The sequence below is a fragment of the Bos taurus genome, chromosome 7 (genome assembly GCF_002263795.3).
Source record: "Bos taurus isolate L1 Dominette 01449 registration number 42190680 breed Hereford chromosome 7, ARS-UCD2.0, whole genome shotgun sequence".
Lineage (NCBI taxonomy): Eukaryota > Metazoa > Chordata > Mammalia > Artiodactyla > Bovidae > Bos > Bos taurus.
In genome coordinates, this window is record NC_037334.1 from 21,667,784 (window position 1) to 21,695,115 (window position 27,332).

Sequence of the window (27,332 nt, forward strand, 5' to 3'; positions counted from 1 at the left end):
ATTCTTTGATATATTCATAATGGTAGTAATTTTAAGTGTGTTGGAACTTCCCTGATAGTCCAGTAAGTGATTAAGCTTCCACTGTAGGGGATGCTGCAGTTTCCATCCCAGGTCAGGGAACTAAGGTCATGCATGCCATGCAGCGTGGGCAAAATATAAATAAATTTAAAAAATTAAAATATAATAATAAAAATAATATTATAAATATTATTTATTTATAAAAATAAATTAAAGTTTTAAAACTGTATCACATGTACAGCAAAATGTTTTGTGTTCCTAATTCAACAGTGTGCAAATATTGGGCCAGCAGATTACAATTATGATGAAACCATCAGTACATTGCGGTATGCTAATCGTGCTAAGAATATTAAAAATAAAGCTAGAATTAATGAAGATCCAAAGGATGCTTTGCTTCGTCAGTTTCAGAAGGAAATAGAAGAACTGAAAAAAAAGCTTGAAGAAGGTAACGTTTTCCTGAAAATATTAATCTTAATGTTGGTTAAAAATGTGTTTTTAAGCAATAAGTGTTCTAATAAAACCACCCATTAAAAATTCTCTGAACCTCTGATATTGATGTTTAAGGGAATATTTTTGCACAGTAACTTGCTACTTACATTATTAAGCATTTTCACATCAAGCTCAAGTAAAATTATGTAATGTTTGTGTAGTGATTTAAAAATTCATTTGATTTACAACCTCTATCTCAGTCCTCATGATCTTTCATAAAGATTTCATATGATCACTTATTAAACAAGGAATTTTTGATTCTCTCTCTGAGTGAGTTCTACCATACATGTATTAGTTATGACCAGAGTTCTTTGTAATAGATCCCAGGCACTATTACTTGAAGTCAATAAAGCAATTACAGAGTTATGGGTAAACACAGTTTGTTGTTTGTTGTTGCTGTTCAGTTGCCAAGTTGCATTCCACTCCTTGCAACCCCATGAACTGCAGCACACCAGGCTTCTCTGTCCACTATCTCCTGGAGTTTCCTCAAATTCATGGCCACTGAGTCAGTGATGCTATCTAACCATCTCATCCTCTGCTGCCCCCTTCAGTCTTTCCCAGCATCAGGGTCTTTTCCAATGAGTTGGCTCTTTACATCAGGTGGCCAAATTATTGGAGCTTGAGCGTCAGACCTTCCAATGAGTATTAAGGGTTTGTTTCCTTTAAGATTGACCGGTTTGATCTCCTTGCAGTCCACGGTCCTCTCAAGAGTCTTCTCCAGCACCACAATTCAAAAGCATCAATTCTTCGGCACTCAGCCTTCTTTATGGTCCAACTGTCACATCCATACAGGACTACTGGAAAAACCATAGCTTTGACTATGTGGAACTTGGTTGGCAAAGTGATACCTCTGCTTTTGTATCTCTGCTTTTTCATATGCTGTCTAGATTTGTCATAGCTTTCCTTCCAAGGAGCAAGTGTCTTTTAATTTCATGGCTATAGTCACCATCTACAGTGATTTTGGAATCCAAGAAAATAAAATTTGTCACTGTTTCCACTTTTCCCTTCTATTTGTCTTAAAGTGATGGGACCAGATGCCATGATCTTAGTTCTTTTAATGTTGAGTTTTAAGCCAGCTTTTTCACTCTCCTCTTTCACCATCATCAACAGGCTCTTTAGTTCGTCTTCACTTTCTGCCATTAGAGTGGTATCATCTGCATATCTGAGGTTGTTGATACTTCTCCCAGCAATCTTGATTCGAGCTTGTGATTCATCTAGCCCAGCATTTCTCATGATATACTCTGCATAGAAGTTAAATAAACAGAGTGACAATATACAGCCTTGTTGTACTTCCTTCCCAGTTTTGAACCAGTCATTTGTTCTGGTTCTGTTTCTTCTTGACCTGCATCCAAGTTTCTCAGGAGGCAGGTAAGGTGGTCTGGTATTCCCATCTCTTTAAGAATTTTCCACAGTTGTGATTCACACAAACAAAGGCTCTAACATAATTGGTGCATTGACTGCTCATGGAAACCTAGTTTACTATAAGTGAAAATTGATTGCATGGCCTTGAAAATATGCTTTCATATTTGAACATGAGATTCTATTTTGGAAATCCTTTTCTAACAAGATATAATGTTAGATGTTTAGAAAATTTGAAGACCTTGTCATGAGGGTGAGAAATTTACCAACCGTTGTTAGGTGGTCAGTAACTCCCTGAATCGTAATGCTATGAACTAGCTGGCACAGGGCTCCTTTGCATACCTGGTGAATAAAGGGCTTTGAAATTGCCTTTCTCCAGTCTGCGGGGAAACTGGTTAAATCAGATGTAAAATCCAGATCCAGACATCATAAACATTTGAAGAAGGTGCTGATTCAGTAAATTTGAGTAAGATTTTTGAGGAAGAGCTATAATTTAGCTGCCTCTTAGATAATGAAATTTGGTATTTTAACTGTGACCACTAGGTGGTATTTATAGTCAGTATGTTTCAAAGATGTAAAATTTCTTAGATTTGTTAGTATTGAGTTCATACCTTTATATTTCTGACCCAGTTTTTACATTTTAAAAATTGTGGTAAAATATATAATACATAACATAAAATTTACCATTTTAACTATTTTTATGTTAAGTTCTGTGGCATTAAGTACATTGGCATTGTTCTTCAGCTGTCACCACCATCCATCTCCAGGACTTTTTAATAATCCCAAAATGAACCTCTCTCTGTACCCATTAAATGCTAAATCCCTATCCCTCTCTCTCCCTCAATCCCTGGTAATCATTATTCTACTTTCTGTCTCTATGAATTTGACTGTTCTAAGTACCCCATATAAGTAGAATCATACAATATGTCTCCTATTGTGTCTGGCTTATTTTACTAAGCATAAGGTCCTCAGTAGTCATCCATATTGTGGCATGAGTCAGAATTTTCTTCCATGTTTCTTTTTATCCTTTCATCTGTTAATGTATACTTGCGTTGCTTCTACCTTCTGACTATTGGGAATAATGTTGTTATGTATGTGGATGTACAAATCTGTTCGAGTCCTTGCTTTCAGTTCTTTTGGATATATATCCAGAGGTGAAGTTGCTAGATATATGGTAATGCTAACTTTATTTTTAATTAACTTCATTTTATTTACACTCTTAGGACATTTCTTATAATCCAGTTAATAGAGTTGATCATAGGAGTAATCTAAAAATAGGCGAAACTATTAAAAGAATAACTTTTTAACTTTTATTTCAAAATAATTTTAGGTTTATAGAAAACTCACAGTATAGCAAGGAGAGTTCCTATGTACCTATTACCCAGCTTCTCCTGATGTTAACATCTTACATTATCACACCAGGAAATTTATAGTGATAGAAACTTTTTAACTAATCCATAGATTCTTACTAGAATTTTGACAGTTTTCTCTTCAATGCCCTTTTTTTTGTAGTTCAGGATCCAGTTATAGATCATGCATTGCATTTACTGGTAGTTGTCATGTCTGTTTAATTTCCTTCAGTCTCTAATTCCTCGGTCTTTGTAATCATGACATTTTGAAGAGTATTGGTCATATATTTGTAGAATGTTCCTCAATTTGAATTTATCTGTAGTTTTCTCATAATTATTCTGCAAATGTTCACCACTGAAAGATTCCTTGGAGAAGGGAAAGGCTACGCACTCCAGTATTCTGGCCTGGAGAATTCCATGGACTGTATAGTCCATGGGGTTGCAAAGAGTGAGACACAACTGAGTGACTTTCACTTTCACTTCTCATAATTATTCTGCACATTTTCTCCACTGTAAATTTATTTTATTATTTCCTTTGTAATTTATATCTTGTGGAGATATACTTTGACACTATACAAAACTTCTGTTTCTCATCATACTTTTCTTCCCGTGATTTTAGCATCCAACAGTAGTTCTGTGGATTTGCTCAGTGATAACGTTTTCTTCCCATTTTTCTTTCTAATGTTTAGTGTTCTGAATTTTAGTGTAAGGAAGATCAGTCTCCTCTCCCCTATTATTTTTTAATGTCAGTATGGACTCATGGATATTTATTTTAGTCTGTGGGTTTATAATACAATAATATTATTTATTTTATTGTTCAAATTGTTCCAGCTTTGGCCATTAAGTTTCAGGGTAGTTCCTGTATCCTTTCAGCATGCTCTCACCAGTTTGTTTGCTTATCACTTCCTCATTATCTGGCACCACAGATGTTTGGGGCTCATTTTTATATTTTTCTTACCTTGTTCTTAAAATCATCTGTTTCTCCCTGGTTCCTTTCATTGGAGAATGGTATTTAGAAACCAAGATTTAGGCATTAGGTGTACTCATTGCTACCAGGGTGTCATTGTTTGTGGACCTGAAGAAATATATGTTTAGTGAATTTCTTCTCCCAAGACTCTGAATTCTTTCTACTTTTGTTTTTTAGGTTCAACTATTCTGAAGGAGATCAGCCCTGGGATTTCTTTGGAAGGAATGATGCTAAAGCTGAAATTCCAGTACTTTGGCCACCTCATGTGAAGAGTTGACTCATTGGAAAAGACTCTGATGCTGGGAGGGATTGGGGGCAGGAGGAGAAGGGGACGACAGAGGATGAGATGGCTGGATGACATCACTGACTCGATGGACGTGAGTCTGAGTGAACGCCGGGAGTTGGTGATGGACAGGGAGGCCTGACGTGCTGCGATTCATGGGGTCGCAAAGAGTCAGACACGACTCAGCGACTGATCTGATCTGATCTGATTATGATTAGTATATATTTTACTCCCTCCCACCCAGTTGTCTTTATTTTCCTAGACATTTCATATGTGGACAGTGGTAATTTTAAATAACTACTTTGAAGGTGCCATAGCACTGATTTGCATTAATATTAGCTTTGTAATTTCCTTTTAAAAAATTTTTTTTAGATTAACATACTTGTTGTACAAATAAGCCCTTCTTCTATTACTTGATGCGATATAGTCCTAAAAGTGGGATCGTGTGTTAGATGACCATTGTATGGCTCTTAAACTATAAAAAGGTTGGATAAATTATTTAAAATCTTAGAGATTTTCCTGGTGGTCCAGTGGATAAGACTCCATGCTCTCAATTCAAGGGACCCAAGTTCGATATCTGATCAGGGAACTAAGATCCCACGTACCGCAACTAAGCCTGTGCGCCATAACTACAGAGCCCACGTGCTCTAGAGCCTGCCAGCTGCAACTGGAGAAGCCTGCACATGGTAATGAAGACCCAGTGCAGCCAAAAAATAAAGCAGCAAAAGAAATGAGCCAATGAGATGTGGCATTTATAAAAATAAGTAAATGAAATCTTAAACAGAAAACTGAGGAAAAAATGCATTCCAAAAGTGATCATATTTTTCAAACATTGAAATAATACCTCTAACATGTAACATTTAAAACTGTAAACTAATCACTTTAAAGTTTAAATAGGTCAAAGTCTTAAATTCTCTTTCAGTTCAGTTCAGTTCAGTCCAGTCACTCAGTCGTGTCCGACTCTTTGCGACCCCATGAATTGCAGTACACCAGGCCTCCCTGTCCATCACCAACTCCCGGAGTTCACTCAGACTCACGTCCATCAAGTCAGGGATGCCATCCAGCCATCTGTCGTCCCCTTTTCCTCCTGCCCCCAATCCTTCCCACCATCAGAGTCTTTTTAAAGTTTGAATAGGTCAAAGTTAGGGTTAGGCTTGGGGTTGGGGTTAGGGTTGGGGTTAGGGTTAGGGTTAACTCACTTTTTCCAATGAGTCAGCTCTTCACATGAGGTGGCCAAAGTACTGGAGTTTCAGCTTTAGCATCATTCCTTCCAAAGAACACCCAGGGCTGATCTCCTTTAGAATGGACTGGCTGGATCTCTTTGCAGTACAGGGGACTCTCAAGAGTCTTCTCCAACATCACAGTTCAAAAGCATCAATTCTTTGGTGCTCAGCTTTCTTCACAGTCCAACTCTCACAGCCATACATGACCACGGGAAAAACCATAGTCTTGACTAGACGGACCTTTGTAGGCAATGTAATGTCTCTGCTTTTCAATATGCTATCTAGGTTGGTCATAACTTTTCTTCAAGGAGTAAGCGTGTTTTAATTTCATGGCTGCAGTCACCATCTGCAGTGATTTCGGAGCCCAAAAAAATAAAGTCTGCCACTATTTCCACTGTTTACCCATCTATTTCCCATGAAGTGATGGGACTGGATGCCATGATCTTCGTTTTCTGAATGTTGAGCTTTAAGCCGACTTTTTCACTCTCCACTTTCACTTTCATCAAGAGGCTTTTTAGTTTCTCTTCACTTTCTGCCATAAGGGTGGTGTCATCTGCATATCTGAGGTTATTGATATTTCTCCCGGCAATCTTGATTCCAGCTTGTGCTTCTTCCAGGCCAGCGTTTCTCATGGTGTACTCTGCATATAAGTTCTCTTTAGGAACTTTAAAAATAAAACCTCTGTGTATATCATATCTGTTTCTGAGGCTAACATATCTGATATACTCTCTAGGAATATTAAAATAAGGTTTGTTCCGGGCACAAAAACTTAATGAAGAAAGTTGATACAGGCGTTTCCTGAATAGGCAGTGACCTGGTACAGAATAAATATCATTGTATTAAATTTCTGTTCAAGGGGAAGAAATATCAGGCTCTGATATCAGCGGTTCAGAGGAAGAGGATGATGAAGAGGGTGAGGTTGGAGAAGATGGAGAGAAAAGGAAAAAAAGAAGGAGTAAGTTCATTTCAGTGTTTTAGAAATTAAATGAAATTGCTGCCTAATGACGGTTTAACATTCCTAAGGCTGTTGAGTACATGCTTTTTATTTTGCTATTTTTTTTTATTGTGGTAGCAGTTTGAACAGAGGATTTGCTATATACCTGGTTAACTTGGCATTATTTTTTCTTCCTATACTGATCTGTTATTTCTAGATCAATCAGCATACAGTATGTTCTAGTTTTTTATACTACTTAGAATTATAAAAATCTGTGATAGTGGATATTCCATTTTTAAATTTCATGTGGGATTTTAATGTGGGGACTTTTATCTGTGTTAGGGATCTGAATATTTTAGAAAGTTAAGATAATGTGAATTTTTTTCAAATATGATTAAGCTTTAAAAGTCATTGAGTTTTTAATAAATTTGTAGAAGGATTCTATTATATAATAGCATGTAAAATGTATTTTCTTTATAAAATGTACTGATCTGTTAACAGAGTGTTCGTTTCCAAGTATCAATTAAAACTGTATATTGTGATAAAGATATAGATGACAGTGCAAAAGAAAGACAAACATTATAATGGGCTACATTTCAGATCTTTCTATCTGAGTATTTATTTCAGAACTCTCTTCCATTAATGTGGATCATTGTTTTCGAGCTGGTGCATATTTTGCTTGTCTGAGTAAGATGTTCTTGCTGAAAATAACTCATCACTGTTTGATCAGGTGTCCCAAATTTAAAAGCCATAGAGAGTCCTTCAAAAGGCAGGAAAAATATAATTTAGAGCAAGAGTTGGCAAGTAGTCTGCTGACCAAAATCAGCCCACCACCTGTTTTTGTAAATGTAGTTTATTAAGCAGCCATGTTCATTTGTTTACATACAGTCTACAGCTGTCTTCACATGTGTCTGTATGGCCTGTGAAGCCTAAAGCACTTATCTTCTGTCCCTTTACAGCAAGTGATTACTGACCCTTGATTTAGAGAAACGGTTTTGTGTCCATACATATTTTTTCAGAGTAAGCTATTCAAAGCTGAAACAGATAATAGATTTGTTTAAAAATGAAAATTTGAATTTAGAAAAATGCCATTGCTTACTTACTATATTAAAATATTTAATAGTAACATCTTCCTTCAAGGCTTAGAAATTTTCAAAATTTCAGTAAGCCTTCTGAAGTTTTTCTGTGAAACTTTAAATATGTATATCTGATAGTTTGATGTTTTGGAGATGAAAGAGTGAAATTGGAGACATACCCAAACTGTTTGTATTAAAGGGTAATTTATCATTCCTATAACTTTAATTGTGCATGACTTTTAAGCTCAGTTCTATTAGTTTATCAACGTAAATGGTTTAAATAGACTTATTTGTCACCAAGTGACTTATTTTTCATTCTTGTCATTCCAAACCTCTGAATTACTATACTTTAAGTGAATAGTGAGGTTTGCCTACAGTGGATACTTAAAGGAATACAGTTTCTAATTCCCCTGTATGGCTTTGTAATTAGAGAATACTACATAGACTGCCAAGACTGATTTTAAGGGAAAGTAAGTTTTGGTTCTTTAATACAAAACTTGATTGTCCTTTAAAATTCTTTCTCTGTGTATGTGTTCATTTTCTTGTTCCTCTTTCTTTGGTTCCCGTTGGGCTCATTTCTTTGTCTTCCAGGCAGTAGCAGCAGCAGTAGTTCAGACTCCACATGTTCTGTCATAGAGAAACCTCTGGATAAGTTCTTGCCTAGTGAGTGGTAGCTCTTAAATTCTCTAACAGAGCTTTGGCTTTTCCATAACTCATGGGCTTCATTTGAGAAATGCTGCACCGCTCCCTGTCATGACTTAAAGAATACATGTTGGACTTCTCAGTAAAACAAAGCATGTGGTGATATTTCCTCCCCTCTTCATTGCTTCCAGTTAACCATAATTGTTAAAACATATGCTTAAGCTTATGTTTGAGACAATGGAAGAGAGATTCATGCTTTTGCAGTTGAGATAATGTAAAGAGAGCTAGTAAGCTGTATAGGAGAATAACTCTTAAGGTTCCTTTTCATGTTTCGTCATACTCCTAGTCAGTGTAAGGGACCTATCTATAATAACAAAATTCTGAATTTCATAAGGTACACATTATGTTTGGAAGTACAGTGGTGCCAATTATAACATATCTTGTAGTTTAAAAGATTTTATGCTTTGGCGTCCTATTCTTAGGGGTAACTTAAGACCAAAAGCTCCCAAATAAAGAAAAATGTAAAGTTTGAAGCAAGTAAAGATAAATTGAATGGTATTTTATATCAAATTACCATTTATCTCTATTTCTAAATGACCTGATTGATTTTAAGAAACTTTCTATGTTATGATTAGAGAATTCAGATCCACAAGAAATTGTGCAGGATCTGTCTTATTTCAAATCTAAAGCTTTTTCTTAAACCATAATTTTGACAAGTATTAATTTTATTTATATTTTAGTTTCAGAAGAAAAGAGAATTGATGCTTTCTTGTACTAGCTTGCAGCTTACTGCTTTTTAAAACATTATCTATATATTCTTACCTTTCCAAAACTAATAACAAAAACATTTGGTTGTTCTCATGCTTTTAGCTTTCTAGAGGAAGAATTCTCAGAATATTAGGAATTATTTTCTCTATTGTCCTTATATTTTTTCAAGACAGTTAATTTCATAAGCTAACTCAAAAGACATGACATTGCTTTAGAAACCATATAGAAGTCTCATTTTGTATTATAAATCGCTAAATGTAAGAAAATATCTGAGTGGGAGGTATTATAATTTAATTTTCTGTTTTAAAATTTTACTTTAATTCTTAAAAGGTATTTACATGAAAATTTGTTATGAAATGAATTGTAGTTCAAGCAGTTTTAGTTACTCTTTGTGTACCTAGTGTATAATGTTCAGTTCTTTTGTTGCACTGTGGGTATGTTGATGACGTGGAAAGATGGTTGCCCCAGCATGTGGTTGCTGTGTGTAACTTGTATGTACCTTCCTTTTTAAAAATATGAATGGCCCTTTTTTTTTTTAGGTGTTGTTTGCTTGAATCATCAATTGATCATTTACTTCTATAGAATCATTATAATTACCCTTAACAGTCTACTAATAGATTGAATGCAAGTTTGTTACTGTACAGGTGTACTTCACTTTATGCAATAAGCATTTCTTGAAAATGCTTATAAATCAAGTTGGGAAATCAGTTGTATTGGGAGAATTGCTGTCTTTAAAAATTCTTTATTAAGTGCTTCTGTTAGTTACATGATCACTGCAAATTTCTCTAGTTTATTTGTTTAGTTGGTTGAAGGTTTTGCGTTCGATTTTCTTAAAGGGGGGCACACCTGTAATGTATCCTTATTAGAGGTCATTGAATTGGGAAATTTTGAAAATGGACAGTGTGACTTCTGCTACTTTTAACTTACTAATTTTTAAAATTGGCTTTATTTCCTGTTTTGCTCTTTATATTACTTGCCAGGTCTTAGCAGGTTCCCAATTCCATGTCCTCTATTTGTTGCTCAACTGTTATATTTGCAAGTTTGGGAGTCAAGGTTGATTAGAAATATGACTAAATTAATCTTACTGTCCTTGCTTAAATTATCATCTCTGATTATGTTGCATATACTTTTCTTTTTGCGTAAAACTGATCTATTTCAGTTTGTATAATGATTGTACTCCTATACTTATACTATAAATAAATGCTATAATACATTTTTCTTTGTTTTACAAAAGAAATAATGTTTTTTTCTTTTTTTCCTCTTCATCTCTGTGCATATGCTTCCTGTCTCCGATTTGCTTACTACTTCTTGTTGAAAGATCAAGCAGGTTGGTGTGATTGATTTGCACTCCACATGGTACAATTATTTAAACTATAGAGAACTTTTATTTAACCACATTACAATTTTTTAATTCATTTTTTTACAAGGTAAGTATGTGTCTTGTATTTTAAAGTATATTTCAGCTTTAGCATTTTTAAAATTCCTTTTTTATTCAATTCTTTTTTAAAAAGCTTATTTCAGTTTTTATTAACAAAGGTATTAGGAACATTTTAGTTTCCAAATTATCTTCTTAAGGAAACAATTCTGAACTACTAGCTTGACAGTGACACATTGTATATTCTAGACCTAATTAACAAAATGAGCAATAAAAATAAATATATCACCAGAACCACATGGCATAATCATTTCTCTAAATTCTTAAAGACCTAGTAAGCCAAATTTTAGAAATATAAATGATTTCATATACAAGCATTTTCCTCCTTTTTTTAAACCAAGGACTCAAATGCCTGGTTATGTATGGCCATGGATACTCATGTAATGAAAATGAAGTTAATTCAATAACACTTCCTAAAATTCTTCCCTTTAATTTTGCCTTGCCGAAGTTCACCTCAGTTTTGGTTAGAGGATGTGGTAGATGGGAATTAAAATATTTATCACTCCTCTTTGGCTCAGTTAAATATTCTGTGGCATTAACATTCTTTTTAGATTTTTTTTACCTGAAACTTTGTGCTAAATTTTTACAATTTTAGAAGGTTTTTTTTTTTTTTTTTTTAATTGGTTGGTTGGTTGGTTTGATTCATTAATATATTTTTAAAATCTTAAAAAAAAATCCAAAAGTGACTTTTCATAATATCATGTTTTTAAGTGCCTTGTTAAAGTTGCTACATATCCACATTTAGCTTACAGTAAATGCAATTCATCAGACTAATTCTGGCTAAAATAATATATTACTTAAATATCAGACTTTTGAAACTGAAACTATGTATATATGGTCATTTTTATGAAAGTGCTGTGAGGACACAGTAAGATTTTTGCTGCTAAAACATCAGTTTGAAAATATTACCTGAATAATTTTGAATAAGTGAAGCAGTTCAGGCATAGTAGTAATTCATCAATAGGCATGTACTTTTGTATCTCTACACATATATATATTTTCTTATTTAGCTGCTTTTTAATGCATTTGGAAACTATGTATTTTTAACTAACAACACAGTTGCAACCCTAGAAGCCTAAAAAATGAATGTACGTGTGTTGAGGGGACCATTTCCTCTATACACATACAGTTTTCACACATACAATTTTTAACATATTTTCCATTTTTTCTTTACCATAATTTTAGAGTCTAAAGGAAATCATAATTATTTTAGCGCATACACTTACTTTATACCTGAACTTACACTTTCCCCCCTCAAATTTCTAAGAAATAGTTACTACTGATGGGAAATCCTTTCTAGGAATTCATTGGGAATAAGAGTTAAATTACTTTTTAATATTACTTTTTAGCAGTATAGTTCAGAGTGTTCAATACAGGTGATTGTGCTAAAAAAGCCAATAGAGTCAGGTCTGTAACCTGACTTTGGGATGCAATGAATCACACCACACCAAAGCATGAATTTGGATCAGTGCTTTTGTTTACTCTTTTATTTAACTTATTCATCTTGTGGCTTTAGTTTGCTCTGGACTTACATTTCTGAAGAAGTGAAGGGTAATGTATTTTAAACCTTTGGGGGTTTTATATGATTTTAACCCAAAGAATTAAAGCTTGTGAATGATTCATCATCTTGTGGTTCCTGAAAGAGTTTATTCAGATATATATATCTCCATCATCTTTATTTTTCAGTTCTCTTTCCTTGTCAGCATGTGGGGTTAGTTTTTGGGTGGAGACATTAACAGTTTATAAATTCTTCTACACTCTTCTGTGGTCCTTTGGGAAGGAAGTTAAGAATGACAGAAAGCTTTCAGGAGAGCCTCAGACCAGTTCTACGAAAAATTTGATTGTTTTTTCTGAAGGAAAGTACATTTCAAAGAAATTGTATTACCAGAAATGAATTATCTTTAATTCGGTTTCATAACGAGTTTAATAAGCTGGTTTTTCTTTTTTTCTTTTTCATTTTAATTTCATGATTTTGAAATTCATTAAATCTTTAGTGAACATTTACTATACACATATATATATATAAAACATTGTATTAGGCATTATAATCAAAATAGTCATTTGGAAATTATATTTCTAGCTGTATTATTTGATAATATTTCTACTTATATTTCACACTTGAAATGTTTAATCTGATTTAGGGAGATTTAGGATCCTGAATTTGACATAATAAGTTACTTTAGTTGTTCATTTAAGATTTGATGATATGTCATAACAGCTCAGCAACTAAAAAATGACTGGTTAATTACTATGTAACTGTTACATAATCAGTATAGCATTACTTCCTTTAAAAGTATGCTATGAAATAAAATACTTTCAAGTAATTTTATCAAGTAAAATTTTTAAAAACCTCTGGAGATATAGTCAGTCTTAAAAACGACTTGATATAAATTCTGTCTGATTTGTGTGTGACTTTTACTTATTCGTTCATTTTAATAAATTTTGTGGGAAGGTGTTTTGAGAAGTGACTTGATTTTGTACCTGGTTATCAGAAAAAAGTAACTAAATAATGATACTGCTTTTTTGGTGAAATATGTCATTTGGGGATACAGAGATCTTTGCTTTTTTATTTATTTGGTTTTCCTGTTAATCTCTCTCTTTTCCTACTCGTCTCATTTTCTCTTTTACGTACTTTTGTTCTTAGTTATCATTGCACAGTTGGACAACAGTTTGCATTTAGCAGTTAAAAAATCTTTTAGGAACATAATAAGTAGAAATAAAAAATACTGTTCAGTTGATTTCCTTAAAATGTTGAGATTTGATTTTGTATTCTTGAGGAGTGTATCTTTGAAGGTAATGTGTATGTCTGAAATACTGACTCTGAAGTGATTGTTGCAATTAAATGACTCAAACAGGTAAAAAGAAAGTTTCCCCAGATAAGATGGTTGAAATGCAAGCAAAAATTGATGAAGAGAGAAAAGCACTTGAAACAAAGCTTGACATGGAAGAAGAAGAAAGAAACAAGGCTAGAGCTGAGTTGGAGAAACGGGAAAAAGATCTTCTTAAGGCCCAGTGAGTATTACTGAATTGAGATGAATTTGTGATTTAAATTTCTGGGTTTTTTCTTACAGTATGCATAAGCAAGAAAATTGAATTGCAATTAAAAGCAATACTACTACCCAGTTGTATAATTTGAGAGAGATGTAATTATATTCCTATTATGAAATTATATATCTAAATTTTTGTTACATTTGGGTAAATTTAGTAGAATAGTACATAATTGATGGATATTGTGTATTCTCATTTTAATTAACAGACAGGAGCATCAGTCTTTGCTAGAGAAATTATCTGCACTGGAGAAGAAGGTAATTGTTGGTGGTGTTGATTTGTTGGCAAAAGCTGAGGAACAAGAGAAACTTCTTGAAGAATCCAACATGGAACTGGAAGAAAGGAGAAGAAGAGCAGAGCAACTTCGTAGAGAACTTGAGGAAAAAGAGGTGATGTGAATTTTTATTGTTGGTTGATGTTTCATCTGAGGTATTTACTTTTATAGTGAAAAGCTGAGCGTCTATAGTCTTAATAAAATTTTAAAGCATATCTATGGATTGCTTTGAAAGATAATACTTGCTAAACATTTATATCATTTGTTAATTAAGCTTTAATGAAGAAAATTATTCTGAAGTTCACCACTTTTTGTCATAGCAAGAACGCTTGGATATTGAAGAAAAGTATACCAGTTTGCAAGAAGAAGCACAAGGAAAGACCAAGAAATTAAAGAAAGTTTGGACTATGCTGATGGCTGCAAAGTCAGAGGTTGATCTCTTAGAAATTACCTGTTGTTGTTGTTTGAATTTTTTAGCTTTGATTAAGTATGATTAAGAATCCTAAAGGAGTCATAAAGTGTGCTTACAATTTTACAGAAATAAAATTTTCACCTTTATGTGCAATTTTAAATTTCATCTGTTAAGCTAGTAAAAATAGTTTATTTCAGCCTTAACTACTAATGTGGTGGAGTGGACAGTGATAGTGTTAGAATATTCTGTCCATTATTTTTGTGAAAGAACTGGGTAAGCTTTTACAAAGTTTCCTTGACTACTGCCCTGTCAGATGAAATTGTTTTGTATTTAAAATCTTACTTGTCCTTAGTATTTTCATTGATTCTGGTAGATGGCTGATCTCCAACAAGAACATCAGAGGGAAATTGAAGGCCTCTTGGAGAACATTCGACAACTTAGCCGGGAACTGAGACTTCAGATGCTTATTATTGATAACTTTATACCTCAGGATTATCAAGTAAGTGGGAAGTTCTCTGACTTAAATATTAGGTCACTTGGCTGGGGTTAAGGACTAAAGAAATGGAATTTCTAATTTAATTAGCAGTAAATATTTACATTTCAGTTGTTGCTGATAAAATTTTCTTTAATTCCATCACATTTCACTCCAGCTGTTAACTTTTCTTAATATATATATTATTCTCCGTTTGAGTAACTAAGTATCTGAACAAGAATTCCTCATTCCTTAGGAGGAAGGCCAGATTCATGTAATTCATGTAAAGGCATAGGTCCTATTTGTTTTTTCAACATTCTTTATCCTATGAATAGAATAAACAGAACTCCTGTGCTAATTTTTTTTCCCTGTTTATGGATGCTAATTCTGTGCGTTTGAGGTGAAGTGGTAAAATAGACATATGAAATTTACCATCTTAACTTTTTAAGAGTACATTTCATTAAGTACTTCACAATATTGTACAATGATCACTACCATCCATCTCCAGATAGATGCTAACTCTGAATACTACTATAATTTTAAAATCAGAGCCTCTATTATTCTTTTCACCAAATATCTCTTTCCAGTACATTTTAGTAGACTTTAACATTGATTTTTAAATTTTATTTTAAATCTATGTACAGTTTTAAGAATTGTCTAAATATAAGCTTTAATTTTTTTTCTTTCTTTTCCTTTTCTTTCTTTTAAATCTGTGTACAGTTTTAAGAAATTTGTCAATTTAAGCTTAATATTATTTTCTTTTTCTCTTTAATTTTCTTTCCTTTCTTTCTTTCAGAATTAATATTTGGTTCACAGTACACTGTCCTTGATGGTCCTTGGATGGCCTCCTTTTATTTACTTATTTTGTAGTTAACTTGTCACCCAGAACAAAATCTAGGACCATTATAGTGACCTATTTTTAACCAAATGGTTTCTCTCTCCCCTCTTCCGTCCCTTTACCTCTTCACACTCAAGGTATCTACCATCCTGAATCCTAAATTCTTTATTTCCTTGCTTTATATTTTTATATAGTTTAATTGCATCTACTTATATTCCTTGAAGGTATATATTTTTAAATTTATAAAAGGGGCATCACATGTGCTTGCTCAGTTGTTCAGTCATGTCCAGCTCCTTGCAAACCCATGGACTGTAGCCTGGCAGTCTCCTCTTTTCATGGGATTTTCCAGGCAAGAATATTGGAGTGGGCTGCCATTTCCTTCTCTAAGGGATCTTCCCAACTCAGGGATTGAACCCTCATTCTCCTGTGTCTCCTGCATTGGCAGGCAGATTCTTTACCACAGAGCCATCTGAGAAGCCCAAAAAGGGCATCATGCAATACATAATGTTTTGAAACTTAACTTTTTTCACTTAATATATTAAGATTTTAGTTCCATGTTTAAGTCAGTATTTTAAATGTTACTAAATATTAAAAGTAGATCATCTTTGACTCTTTTAAAAGGAAATGATTGAAAACTATGTCCATTGGAATGAAGACATAGGAGAATGGCAGCTAGTGAGTACTAACCTTCATCCTTTTATGAAACAGTTAATGGAATACTTCCTATAGATGGGAGTTGTGCTGGCCACAGTGGGGAGGTTGGTCCAGAGCATGAATCAGATGATCATCCACTAGGGTGGATAAGATGATTAAAGGTTACAACACAGAATATTCAGGAGAGATGGTGGTATTGGTTGGTGTGTAGGACCGAATGACCTCTGGGTCTACCTTTCTGTCCCAGCATTCAAGTCATGTTTTGTTCTTTTTTAAAAAAAACATTATTTATTTACTTTTTGACTGTGTTGGGTCTTAGTTGCCCCATGGCATGTGGGGTCTTAGTTTCCTGACCAGGGGTTGAATCCACATCCCCTGCGTTGGCAGGTAGATTCTTAACCACTGGACCACCAGGGAAATCCCTCAAATAATGTTTTATGAGTGTACCATCAGAATATCTCATAGTAATTTACCTCATTCATAGTATTAATTGCTAATTAAGATAATTCTCCTCCCCCTCTTTTTTTCCTTTTTTGAGAAATGTGTTGCCTACACAGGAAATAACATGAGAAAGCAGACTCCAGTTCCAGATAAAAAGGAGAAAGATGTAAGAGTGCTTTTTTTTTTTAAAAAAAAAAAAAAAGAAAACAAATTACAGTTGATTCTTTATAGGAATGTGGTTACTAAATTGTGTTATCATGATATCTGTTAATCAGCTTTGCTGAAAAATAGGCTTATATTTTGAGAGTAGAGGCTCTAGAATCGGGTGATTATTAGGACAGTTCTGCTTACCTGCAGTCATGGGGGCAGCTTATCATTTCTGTATCACAAGAGGGGCATGGAGTCCTCTTCAGAAACACTTTCACCACCTCTCTGGGTCTTGGGAATTTGTTTAGAGACTAGAATGTGTCTGTCCCTCTCAAAGCTGGTCCTAATCTTAGGTTAACAAGAGAAAGCAGCAGCTTTAGGGAAAAACCAACAGTTTTTATTTACTACTGAGGAATTTATAGTGGGTCAGGGCTTCTTCACCAATGATTGGTGAATACATTTGAGATATATGGCATTAGAAAAATATATCTGTAGATATTTATTTGGTTTTGTCTCTGGCTTTTTTCTAGGAGTTTATTCAGCATTTTAAATCTTCCCTCAAATCTGTGTGTTAGAATGTCTTATTCCTTTCCTTTATATAGCCCTTTGAAGTGGACCTTTCTCATGTGTATCTCGCCTATACTGAGGAAAGCCTTCGGCAGTCCTTGATGAAATTAGAGAGGCCACGGACTTCAAAGGGAAAAGCAAGGCCAAAGACTGGGAGAAGGTAAGAACTGTCTTTGGGTTCCACGAGCCAAGGCAATGAGATTTTCAAATTAGGTACATTGATGCTAAAGCTGAAACTCCAATACTTTGGCCACCTTATGCGAAGAGTTGACTCATTGGAAAAGACTCTGATGCTGGGAGGGACTGGGGGCAGGAGGAGAAGGGGACGGCAGAGGATGAGATGGCTGGATGGCATCACCGACTCGATGGACGTGAGTCTGAGTGAACTCCGGGAGTTGGTGATAGAGAGGGAGGCCTGGCGTGCTGCGATTCATGGGGTCGCAAAGAGTCAGACACAACAGCAACTGAAGTGAACTGAACTGAAGGGAAATTTAATTAACATGATAGTGAAAGTCACTCAGTCATGTCCAAGTCTTTGCTACCCCATGGACTGTACAGGGGGTATAGTACTCTCTAGGCCAGAGTACTGGAGTGGGTGATCTTCCCAACCCAGGGATCGAACCCAGGTCTCCCTCACTGCAGGTGGATTCTTTACCAGCTGAGTCACAAGGGAAGCCCAATTAACATGATAACTATTTAACTAAATAATTCAAGTCCTTATGTAGTTCGGATTTGAGTGAATAAAGACCTGGCTAAAGAAATAAGGTCTTCTAACTTCTTTAGCCCTCCTGACTAGTAGAATTTATTTCTAATTTACTTTCTTCTTTACAAATGTGTAATAAGGCAAATTCCTCGATCTTTGTATTAATTTTTCTAGTGAGATGCAAATTAATTTGCCTGGTTAGACTCTCAAGGTATTGTATTCAACTGATTCATTTTTCTGTCATGAACATTGTCTCAGGAACCTTGATTTCCTCAGTTACCAGTTAAAGAAAACTTCTCTGACTACCATTCCCTCTCCTTTGTGGTCTAGTTTTGACTGTTGAGTAGTTTAAATGTATTGTAATGTAGCCCAGGGAAACCAGGATATGAAATTGCTGGGCTGGAGCTTGTTTATTCTCTCCCTTCCTTACATCAAATACTGTTGAGCTTAATCAAACTGACTGTAAGACTTTGGGTGTAAAATGATAGGAAATAATAAGCTTTTATTTTTCCCTACTTTGAGTACATAGCTTTCACCCTACATGTAACTCAAAAGTCTTAAGTTTTAATGTTTTTGTGTTACATAATCTTATAGGCATAACCTAACTTTTATAAATTTTGGAAGGAGAAATCAGCATATTAAAAGTATACAAATTTTTACGTTCTCCAGCATTTAGATGTCAGACATGAAAAGCTTTTCATATGCCAAAGGAAGCTATGCATGTATTATTAATAAATGAAGCAAATTGGTTCAAAGAAATATAAATTCCTCTAATCATTAAGTTTTTCACTTTTAATGGAGGTGTTTTCCTCCTAACTTTACAGTTATTAAAAAAAAAGTAACAGGCAAGTGTGATGATAAATGGTAAGACAGTTGGCCTCAATGTAGGAGAAAAATAGGCATTGGTATGCTGGGATAAAATGGAACAGGGTGTGGTCTGAGTAGCTGCTACCCTGTTTCTAGTGAATTTGGGGGAACAGGGCCCATTGTTTCTGGATCTTCCTATGTCAAAGGAGAAACCAGAAATAAGAATTATTTATATGAAGTCTCTGTTTTTAGTCACTTTTAAGAAACTATGTGGACTTAAAACAGCCAAGCAAATAATAAGATATTTGGATATAGATTTCAGAATGCTCATTTTAAAATAATGTACTTTTTTGTTAGTCTAAAAAAAAAAATGTGAGTGAACATTAGATGAGCCAAACCCAGCACTTCTGTGTACCAGAATTAGCCTGCTGTATTGTGAAAACAGTACATGGCCATAAATACAGACAAATATGCACATTAAATGGTTTTTTGATATTAGGTTACATTACTTGATAATGTTCGATGTGATGTTCCTCATTAGAAACACACAGTTCAGTGTACTAAACAAAACTGCAATAAACATGATACATTAATGGAGCATTTCCATCAGTTCCTACACAGTCATCTATGAGGTGTTGCTTCAGGTGATTTGTGGCTCTGATTTTCACTGAATAAGCTGGAACCTTTAGCACACTCCAGAAAAGATAATCAAGGAGTTCAAATCTGGCAGGCATGCAGACCACTTGGCCTATCCACATTGTCTAGTCTGATTTATCATTCACTCATTCCCTCATCACTGTGGGTGGTGGAGTGCAGTGCCATGCTCTTGGGCTCACTCTAAGTGACTTGCCCTAGCCTGAAAAGGCAGGCATTAATTGATCTCTTAACATAGCATGTCAAACCTTGACTGGTTTCTAGATTCTCTGGCTGCTTGATATTATCTATTACATAATGTAAAGTGTTTGTACTTTTGTCTTTTAGGGAAGCATTCATGTTTTCTTTTTCTCTTCTCCAAACAGAAAGCGTTCTGCAAAGCCTGAAACTGTAATTGACTCTTTACTTCAGTAAACGTTACAGACTTAAAGTCAAAATAAAAATTAGTGATATTCTCATGCCTGGATAAAATATTTAATTAAAACATTGAAGACTTTTGTGTAATTTCCTGTAATGCAACTTGTAAATCATGGAGTAAGACTGGAACTAACAATTTGCTTAATATCTTTTAGTCCATATATATTAAGTTAATATAACATTAAAATTGTACCACTGGTAATTGTTCAAATTGTCATAATTACTTTTTCAACTTATACTGTGCAGGGAAGTTGAAGGAGCAGTTCATACTATAGAGAGTTGCAGTTTAAATGTATACATAAGTCTACTAGTGATTTACTCAACTACTGTCTATTTAGATAACTGGACAGGTATTCAAAATAGAAAAAAAAAAAAAGAATAAGTCCTGTTTTGCACATAGAAAGTTGCAGGTCTAGTTGTCCTGTGGTTTCCTGTTACATATGAATATATGGGCTGCATATCTAAGAAATAATGGAATCCTAACACCCACCTGGCCTTCTAAAATATATTCTAATTTTTATACTCACATTCATTGCATTTAGTGTATGAGATGGGTGATCTTATTGACCTATAGAACACTTTTACGATTTGATAGTCTAGAAGTATAGATGTTTAAGACACAAAAGCTGAAAATATGTTTCATCTGGACCTCTCTTGACCTTTTCTGCCACTTTAACTTCAGGTCAAAAATTTTGTTTGATTTCATGTTTCTTGAAACATTGAATTTGTACCTAAATATAAAGGAGTCACCCAGTTACAGAAAATTAAGAAGCTAAATATTGGTCACTAATATTTGCCTCTGTAGGTGTTATTTTTTAAATTCACTTTGAAGCTTGATTAATGGATACTTTCCTGTGTCTGACTTCTAAATTTTGATGGCAATTGCTCTGTCTCTCCCAATTGAGAAAGATCTCCGTTTTCTGGAAAATACAACCAAAGCAGGAAAAATACCTTTTAATTCTTTGCCTTTAAAACACTTTGTTTTGTCTTTCTTCTTATTTTATAAAGAAAATAGTCTTGCCTGAATTTCTTCCATTGACAATTCCAATTAGACCATACCTCTAAAATAAAAATTATTTTTATTTTATAGTAAAAAAGAAAAGTTGTCATAGATAGAATTATTGTTTTTTTGTTGGCTGCTTGTAAAATTTTTATTTTTTTAAGTTATGCTACTCTAAAACCACTATATATATATATATATATATATTTATCTTTTATGAGTTTTAAAATTATGTAATCACCCTTGAAATACATTGGCTACACATTTTAAGACTGCATAAATTAGTAAGTTTGGTTAAATATTGTTTTACAATTACAAAGCTATGTATAGAATGGGAGTGAAGGTAGCATACTTGTGAATTGTGTAAAAATGTGTCCATAAACTTAAAGTACATTTCAAAGGTGATGTACTAAATATCTTATGTATGGTGAATTTTTTCTAGGTAAGAAGAATTGGATTTAACTAACAGCATTCTCTTTGTGATATGCAAGATAGTTAGACATTTATAACTTTGTGGGGCATTGTTTAGATACTGTGAAGACTTGAGGTGAACTTATGTCTTGTAAAAGCTTTGTGTAACCAGAATATCTTGGGAGTTATAGATGCACATTTAAGTCTATTAGTAATTAGAGAAATCTTAATTTTACCAGTAGAAAAAAAAATGACTATGTCTTTTTTTTTTTTTAAAGTCCACAGGTCTAGCCTTTAACCATCCATTTAATAGAAGAGGGATAACTTTTGCATTAAGCTTTAAAACATTAAGGAAAATTTAAGTCAGCATCTTAGATATTTTTCTTTTCCATGTCACTGCAGTAACAAAAAGAAAGCTATAAAAAGTCAAAACTTTGATAAATTTTAAAAATAGGCTGCTTTAGCATTACATTAGAACTGATATCAAGATTAGATATTGGAGCCAGGCCTGAGTCCCCATGTGAAAGCATGGGAACCTAGCGTTAAAGCTGTTCACTTAGCTCCAATCATAGCAGTCCTGTGGTTCCTTCACATTTACTTTGTGTCATTGTCCACAAATGAAATATTTGTAACTTCAGTGTTAGTTTCATGAAAAGATAGATAAATTTGCTCATTATTTGAAATAAGAAACATTTAAAATGAGTGTCACATATAAGTAGGTTATTGAATGTGAATGGCGATTTTTTCTCTTTAATTTAAAAAAGTAATATTTATTAAGAGGAGCCTTGGTAGAATGTTGTTTGTGGTATGTTCTTTAGTAAACCTTGCAAATATATGTAGTAATAACTGAGATATTAAAATATGATAGTATTCCCCATTTCTGTTTAGATTCTTGTGAGGTGTAGGGTAATTAAGGTGGGAGGTTTACCTCCATGTGTTCGTCCCACAAGTAGAATCAGTTTCACATGCTGTGTCATCTATTTTTTGAGAAAAAAAGGACCTTTTTTTGCTGCACGAAATTTAAGGTTACTTTGGGGGAGAGGGTGGTGCTACTTCAACTAACATTTTTTTTTAAATTACGATTGTAGCTTTAGTTTGTTGTGTTTCTTTTTCATCTTTTAATAACATTTTTCCCTTAACTGTTATCATAAGGGAAGTCCCTCCCTTTCCTGCAGGGCTGTAAATTAAAGGATGGGTAGAGTTTACATTTAAGTACGTCAGTGTCTGCCCAGTTTATTAATGTATGCATCTGTGTTCCTTTTTAGTTACTCTTTGATATAAATGCTAGACTAAAACATAGATCTTCCTAGTGCCTTTGAACTTCTACTGTAGTCTAATTGAAATCATCAGTAACTTCAATAGCATTACTACAATACTGTATACTGGCCAGAATTACAAATTGTATGATGAGTTTGTTGCATTAATTTCAAAAGCCACACTTTAACTGTATTTTATGTATAAATTGTATTTGTTCAAGTTGTATATATTAATATTGTATGTATACATACAGCACGCTTAAGTAAGAAATAAAAATCTTTAGCCTAATGCCTGTAATTGTGGTCTGCTGCTTTACTCAACTGTTTTTGTGTTTGCATCCACCTTGATCTTAGTAATTAATAAGCAGGTTCTTTGTGCTTGACATCTCAATTTCATGAGGTTAAGAGAAGCCTGTGTAGTTTTGCACCAGAAACTCTTAATGTTGTGGGCCTTTAAACAGAAGTCATCCTGATACAGAAACCTGGGAGAGATGTTTTTAAAAATGCTTCTCATTGATAAAAATTTATTTTCACCAAAAAAAATTTAATCTAAGTTTTATTATTCTTGTCATTAGGTATTTGAGAACAGAAACAAGTCTATATGGAAAATGTATCTCACTAAGAGATAAAAGACATATCTTAGTGGTGACAGTATCATCATCTCTTTCAAAAACTTAATTTGCTCAAAATATCTCAAGCCATAATATTGCTTGAATTATTGTTAATGATGCATTCTTTTCACAAACACTTATTGATTATTAGGCAGCCACAAGAAGTTCACAGTGGACATTACGAAGTTTTGATTTGTCGGCAAGTTTCAAAGGATTTCTCTATACAAAAATGTGCTTTTTGTATAGAGAAGGGGACTCCTCTGGCCATTTTAGATCTTGCTCTCTCGCTCTTCCCAACTGCTTGTTGGTGTAAAACTGCTACACATGTGTAGAATATGAAAGTAAGATTAGAGGCCTGCCATAGTGTAAGCAAGAGAATCAGTAGTGCACCGTCGCACTCGCTGCCCCTCCTCCCCAGTTGAATTCTGGAGCTATGATACTCACTTTGACCGAGCAACACCACTGAGGCACACCCTCAGGGAGCCTGTTGCTGCTTGTGTTGTCAGGATGCTGCTGAGGTCATTGTTCATCCCACCTTCCTATGAAGACCCTTGAGAGTCTGTTTTAAATTCAAATACTAAAAACAGAGCAAAATAAAAATCCCAAGTACCAGCCTAAGGTACCTCAGTTCGCATGTGGCTACAGGAACTGTTAACACAGTTCTGAAGCTGCAGCCTAAACTTAAAGTGAGCCTTCTAAACAAGCTATAAGATTATCTGAATGTCTCATTCTTAAGCTGTTTCATTTGCAAAGCAAATCAAGTATTCAGTCCTCCTTCGGAAGTTGAACACATGTGTGGGAAAATGATTATGAAGAGGCTACTTCAAAAAGAACCTGTTTCCTCTCTGCATTTATCTTGGGCTTCCTGTGACCCAATCTTAAAGTTACTTTTATCAATGTTATCAGAACATCACTTTGTCTTACCCAAACACGTTTATGGCTCTGACTAAAGAATATGACAGATCAGACATTCTTCTACACCTGCTCCCCTCCCCCACCCCTCTTTAGAGGCCTGGGGAAATTTTAGTTTTTAATCAAAGACTTTATTTCTCCAGCTTTACAAAGGAATTTAACTGGGACTTTACAACTGAATAAAATATTTCTCAGAGTTGATACCAATCTTAACAAGAGGATATTGCCTAACCCAACCTAAACTGCTAGAGTCGTTACAGAAATATTATGTTGACCTTGATTTCTATTCCATCATGGGTTATGCCGCTCAATCACCAGGTGTCTTCTGCATTTACTGTGGACCCATGCATGGCTCATGGCCATATGAGTGGAGAATGACATGTCAAGGGCTATACTGAAGGAGGGTGAATGGTGAGCTACCAGGCACAGCATTCCTCCCTAGCAGCTGACCCAGTGCCTAGCACATGTCTATCTGACTGGAGAGTCAGAAAAGGTTCATCCCAGGAGAAGTGCTGTTCAAGGTGTTAAAGCAGTGGAATGGGTGTGGCAAGGCATTCCAGGCAGAAGGAGTAATGTGAGTATCATGTGCATTGGTGGCCTGCTTGAAGTAAGGCAAAAGAGGTAGGGACTGATGATCCTGAAGAGGAAAGAGACAAGCCAGGATCCAGTTGTCGAAGAGTTTTCTTTAAGCAATGAGAAGCCACAGAAGGATCTTAAGGGGGTGACTCACATTATTTGTGTTTTAGAAAAACAACTGCTGAAAAGATTGTGAAGGATTAGATTCGGAGGAGCTGGGAGAGCAGATGATGTACTCACCTGTGCCTTGGAGGCTGGGACAGTCATGGGCCAGAGGAACCAACCTCCTCCTCTCCTTGCTGGCTGTCTTGCCCTCAAGACCGGCCCCTAGGCTGAGGGAACCTATGTATCTTTACTTTTCTTTACTGATGTTGCTAACAGGTACCCAGGTATGCAGTCACCACCTAAAACATCTGAACATGTTTGTGTTTGGTTTAATGCTGGCTAATAGGAAGCAAGCAAGGAAGAGACAGCCTAGAGACTGAACATTGAACAAGGAAGAAGTTGACATGAAGGATGGATCAAAAGAAACACTAGAGCTGAGGAGAAAATTTCTTGAGTGTTCAAGGGCAAAGGCAGCTAACTAGGAGGTTTGAAAACTCCACCTGGGAATGGAGCTCCAGTTGCACTAATCACTTGAACCAGGAAATCAGCTCCAAGACTAGGCAAAGTACTTGCTTTGCCCTCAATGGAAGGTAGTAGGAATTGCAAGGCTAACCTTGTATGCTGAGAGGCCAGGCCATGAGAAAACTGTGCCCTGCGCTTTGCCCTGAAATTCTGCATTCTCAGGTGATTTGGGCACCCTAAGAAGCTGACCAAGAGGACCTGCCGAGAAGGGTGGGAGAAAGTCAGGGCACTGGCGACTAGCGAGAGCCCTTGGTGCACTTTTATCAGTGGCTGGCATTTCTAACTTGCATTTCAGTGAAGATCATTCAGCTATAGATTGAGCAACCTGCTGTTTCTTTGACTTGCTTATTTAGTAAGTATTTACTATCTACAGATGCCAGTTGGAGAGAGACTGTGCTCATAGTTAGAAGGCGGAGATAGGATCAGCCTGTGCCGTCAGTGTCACACATTCCATGTGTGGACAAGACGCACGTCCCATGGAGTAGGTGTGGGCTGTAGCTAAGTTTCCTAAGTGAGCGTGCTGAAGCGATTACATCTCAACTTTCACTTAATCCTGACGTTTCTCTGCTTGCCCTTCTTACGTGTGTCCTCTCCGGTTCATGTTCTCTCACTCCCTTGGTAAACCCCAGCGCTTACTGTTGGATATTTCCATCCATGACAGACAGATGTGCCTGGAGCCTACGTGCGACCCTTCCGTGGCCTGTTCTAACTCTTTGTTCCGACTGCCTTTCTTTTTACCATCCTGGCCTCATACACAAACTATAACCCACAAGTCATATCCTGTGGCAGACTACAACTCACATTAGCCATTGAATGCAAATGAATTAAAAGTTTTCATTGTGGCCTTAGAAGGCTCCATGACTCTGTTAGTTACTTGTTGCCCTTGGCATGCTGGTATTTTATGTGGGCAGGGTGAAACTGGCTGTGGTCAGGGTGAGACTTTAAGCTTTTGATTTGTTCCCTTATTTTGAAAGGGTTAAAAAGATGTTACATGTTTTGGTATAATTTTAGTACTAGTATTAATTTTTGTCATATGTGTGTGAGCAAGAATGAAAAGAGAATGCTCATTCACTGTTACTAGATCCATATTCTTGCAGACATGTCTTTAAAGGCAAATTTCAATGACTTGACATTTGGTTTTTGCCCTTTAATTGCTTAAAATAGCAACTTTATTGAGATGTGTCACATACTGTAAAATTCATCCTTTTAAGTATATAATTTAGTGGGTTTTAGTAGTTTCACAGAGTTGTACAGCCATTATGACTATCTAATACCAAAGCATTTTCATTACTCTCAGAAGAAAGCCTGTGTCTGTTAGCAGTCATTCCATCTTCCTTCATCCCCTCAGCCTCTAGCAACCAGTATTCTTACTTTTTGCCTCTGTGGACTTGCCTCTTCTGGGCATTTCTTATAAATGAAATCATACCATATGTGGCATTTGTGTCTGGCTCCTTTGAATTAGCATAGTGTTTCCAGGCTTCATCCATATCGTAGCATATGCCAATACTTTTCTTTTTACTGCCAAGTAATATTTGTATGGCTATACCATATTTCGTTTATCCATTCATCAGTTGATTGACAGTTGTGGTGTTTCTACTTTTTTGCTATAAATGAATAATGCTGCTGTGAACATTTGTGTAGAGATTTGTGTGTGGGCATGTTTTCAATTCTCTTGGTGTAGATGCCTAGGATTAGAATTACTGGAGTATATGGTAGCTATGTTTAATCTTTTGAAGAATTGCCGTACTGTTTTCCAGAATGGCTGTACCATTTTCCGATCATACCAGCAATGTGTGGTAGTTCAGTTTTTTCACATCTGCACCAATGTTTGTTACTGTCTTTTTAATTTTAGTGCTTTAACTTTTAAACTTTTATTTAATTTGTTTTAATCTTCTGGCTGCACCTCACGGCATGTGGGATCTTAGTACCCTGACCAAACTCAAACTCCGTGCGTTGGCAGTG

The 27,332-nt window shown here is 35.1% G+C and overlaps 1 protein-coding gene across 6 annotated transcripts in view; it reads left to right on the plus strand.

Moving 5' to 3' along the window:
• The window catches only part of KIF3A (kinesin family member 3A), a 90,614-nt gene extending 67,672 nt beyond the window's left edge, over nucleotides 1-22,942 (plus strand). For 2 of the 6 annotated variants that reach the window (XM_024994557.2, XM_024994561.2), the window contains 10 exons: nucleotides 289-463; nucleotides 6,545-6,643; nucleotides 13,399-13,555; nucleotides 13,800-13,980; nucleotides 14,186-14,296; nucleotides 14,651-14,776; nucleotides 16,209-16,262; nucleotides 16,780-16,848; nucleotides 17,432-17,556; nucleotides 19,926-22,942. In XM_024994557.2, coding sequence (XP_024850325.1) covers nucleotides 289-463; nucleotides 6,545-6,643; nucleotides 13,399-13,555; nucleotides 13,800-13,980; nucleotides 14,186-14,296; nucleotides 14,651-14,776; nucleotides 16,209-16,262; nucleotides 16,780-16,848; nucleotides 17,432-17,556; nucleotides 19,926-19,974 — 1,146 coding nt within the window. In that variant the 3' untranslated portion in view covers nucleotides 19,975-22,942. Of the gene's footprint in view, nucleotides 1-288; nucleotides 464-6,544; nucleotides 6,644-8,289; nucleotides 8,362-10,426; nucleotides 10,436-13,398; nucleotides 13,556-13,799; nucleotides 13,981-14,185; nucleotides 14,297-14,650; nucleotides 14,777-16,208; nucleotides 16,263-16,779; nucleotides 16,849-17,431; nucleotides 17,557-19,925 lie in introns of all 6 variants that reach the window. The other 4 variants (XM_024994553.2, XM_024994554.2, XM_024994556.2 and 1 more) reach the window with 4 other exon arrangements.
• Nucleotides 22,943-27,332: the final 4,390 nt, after the last annotated feature.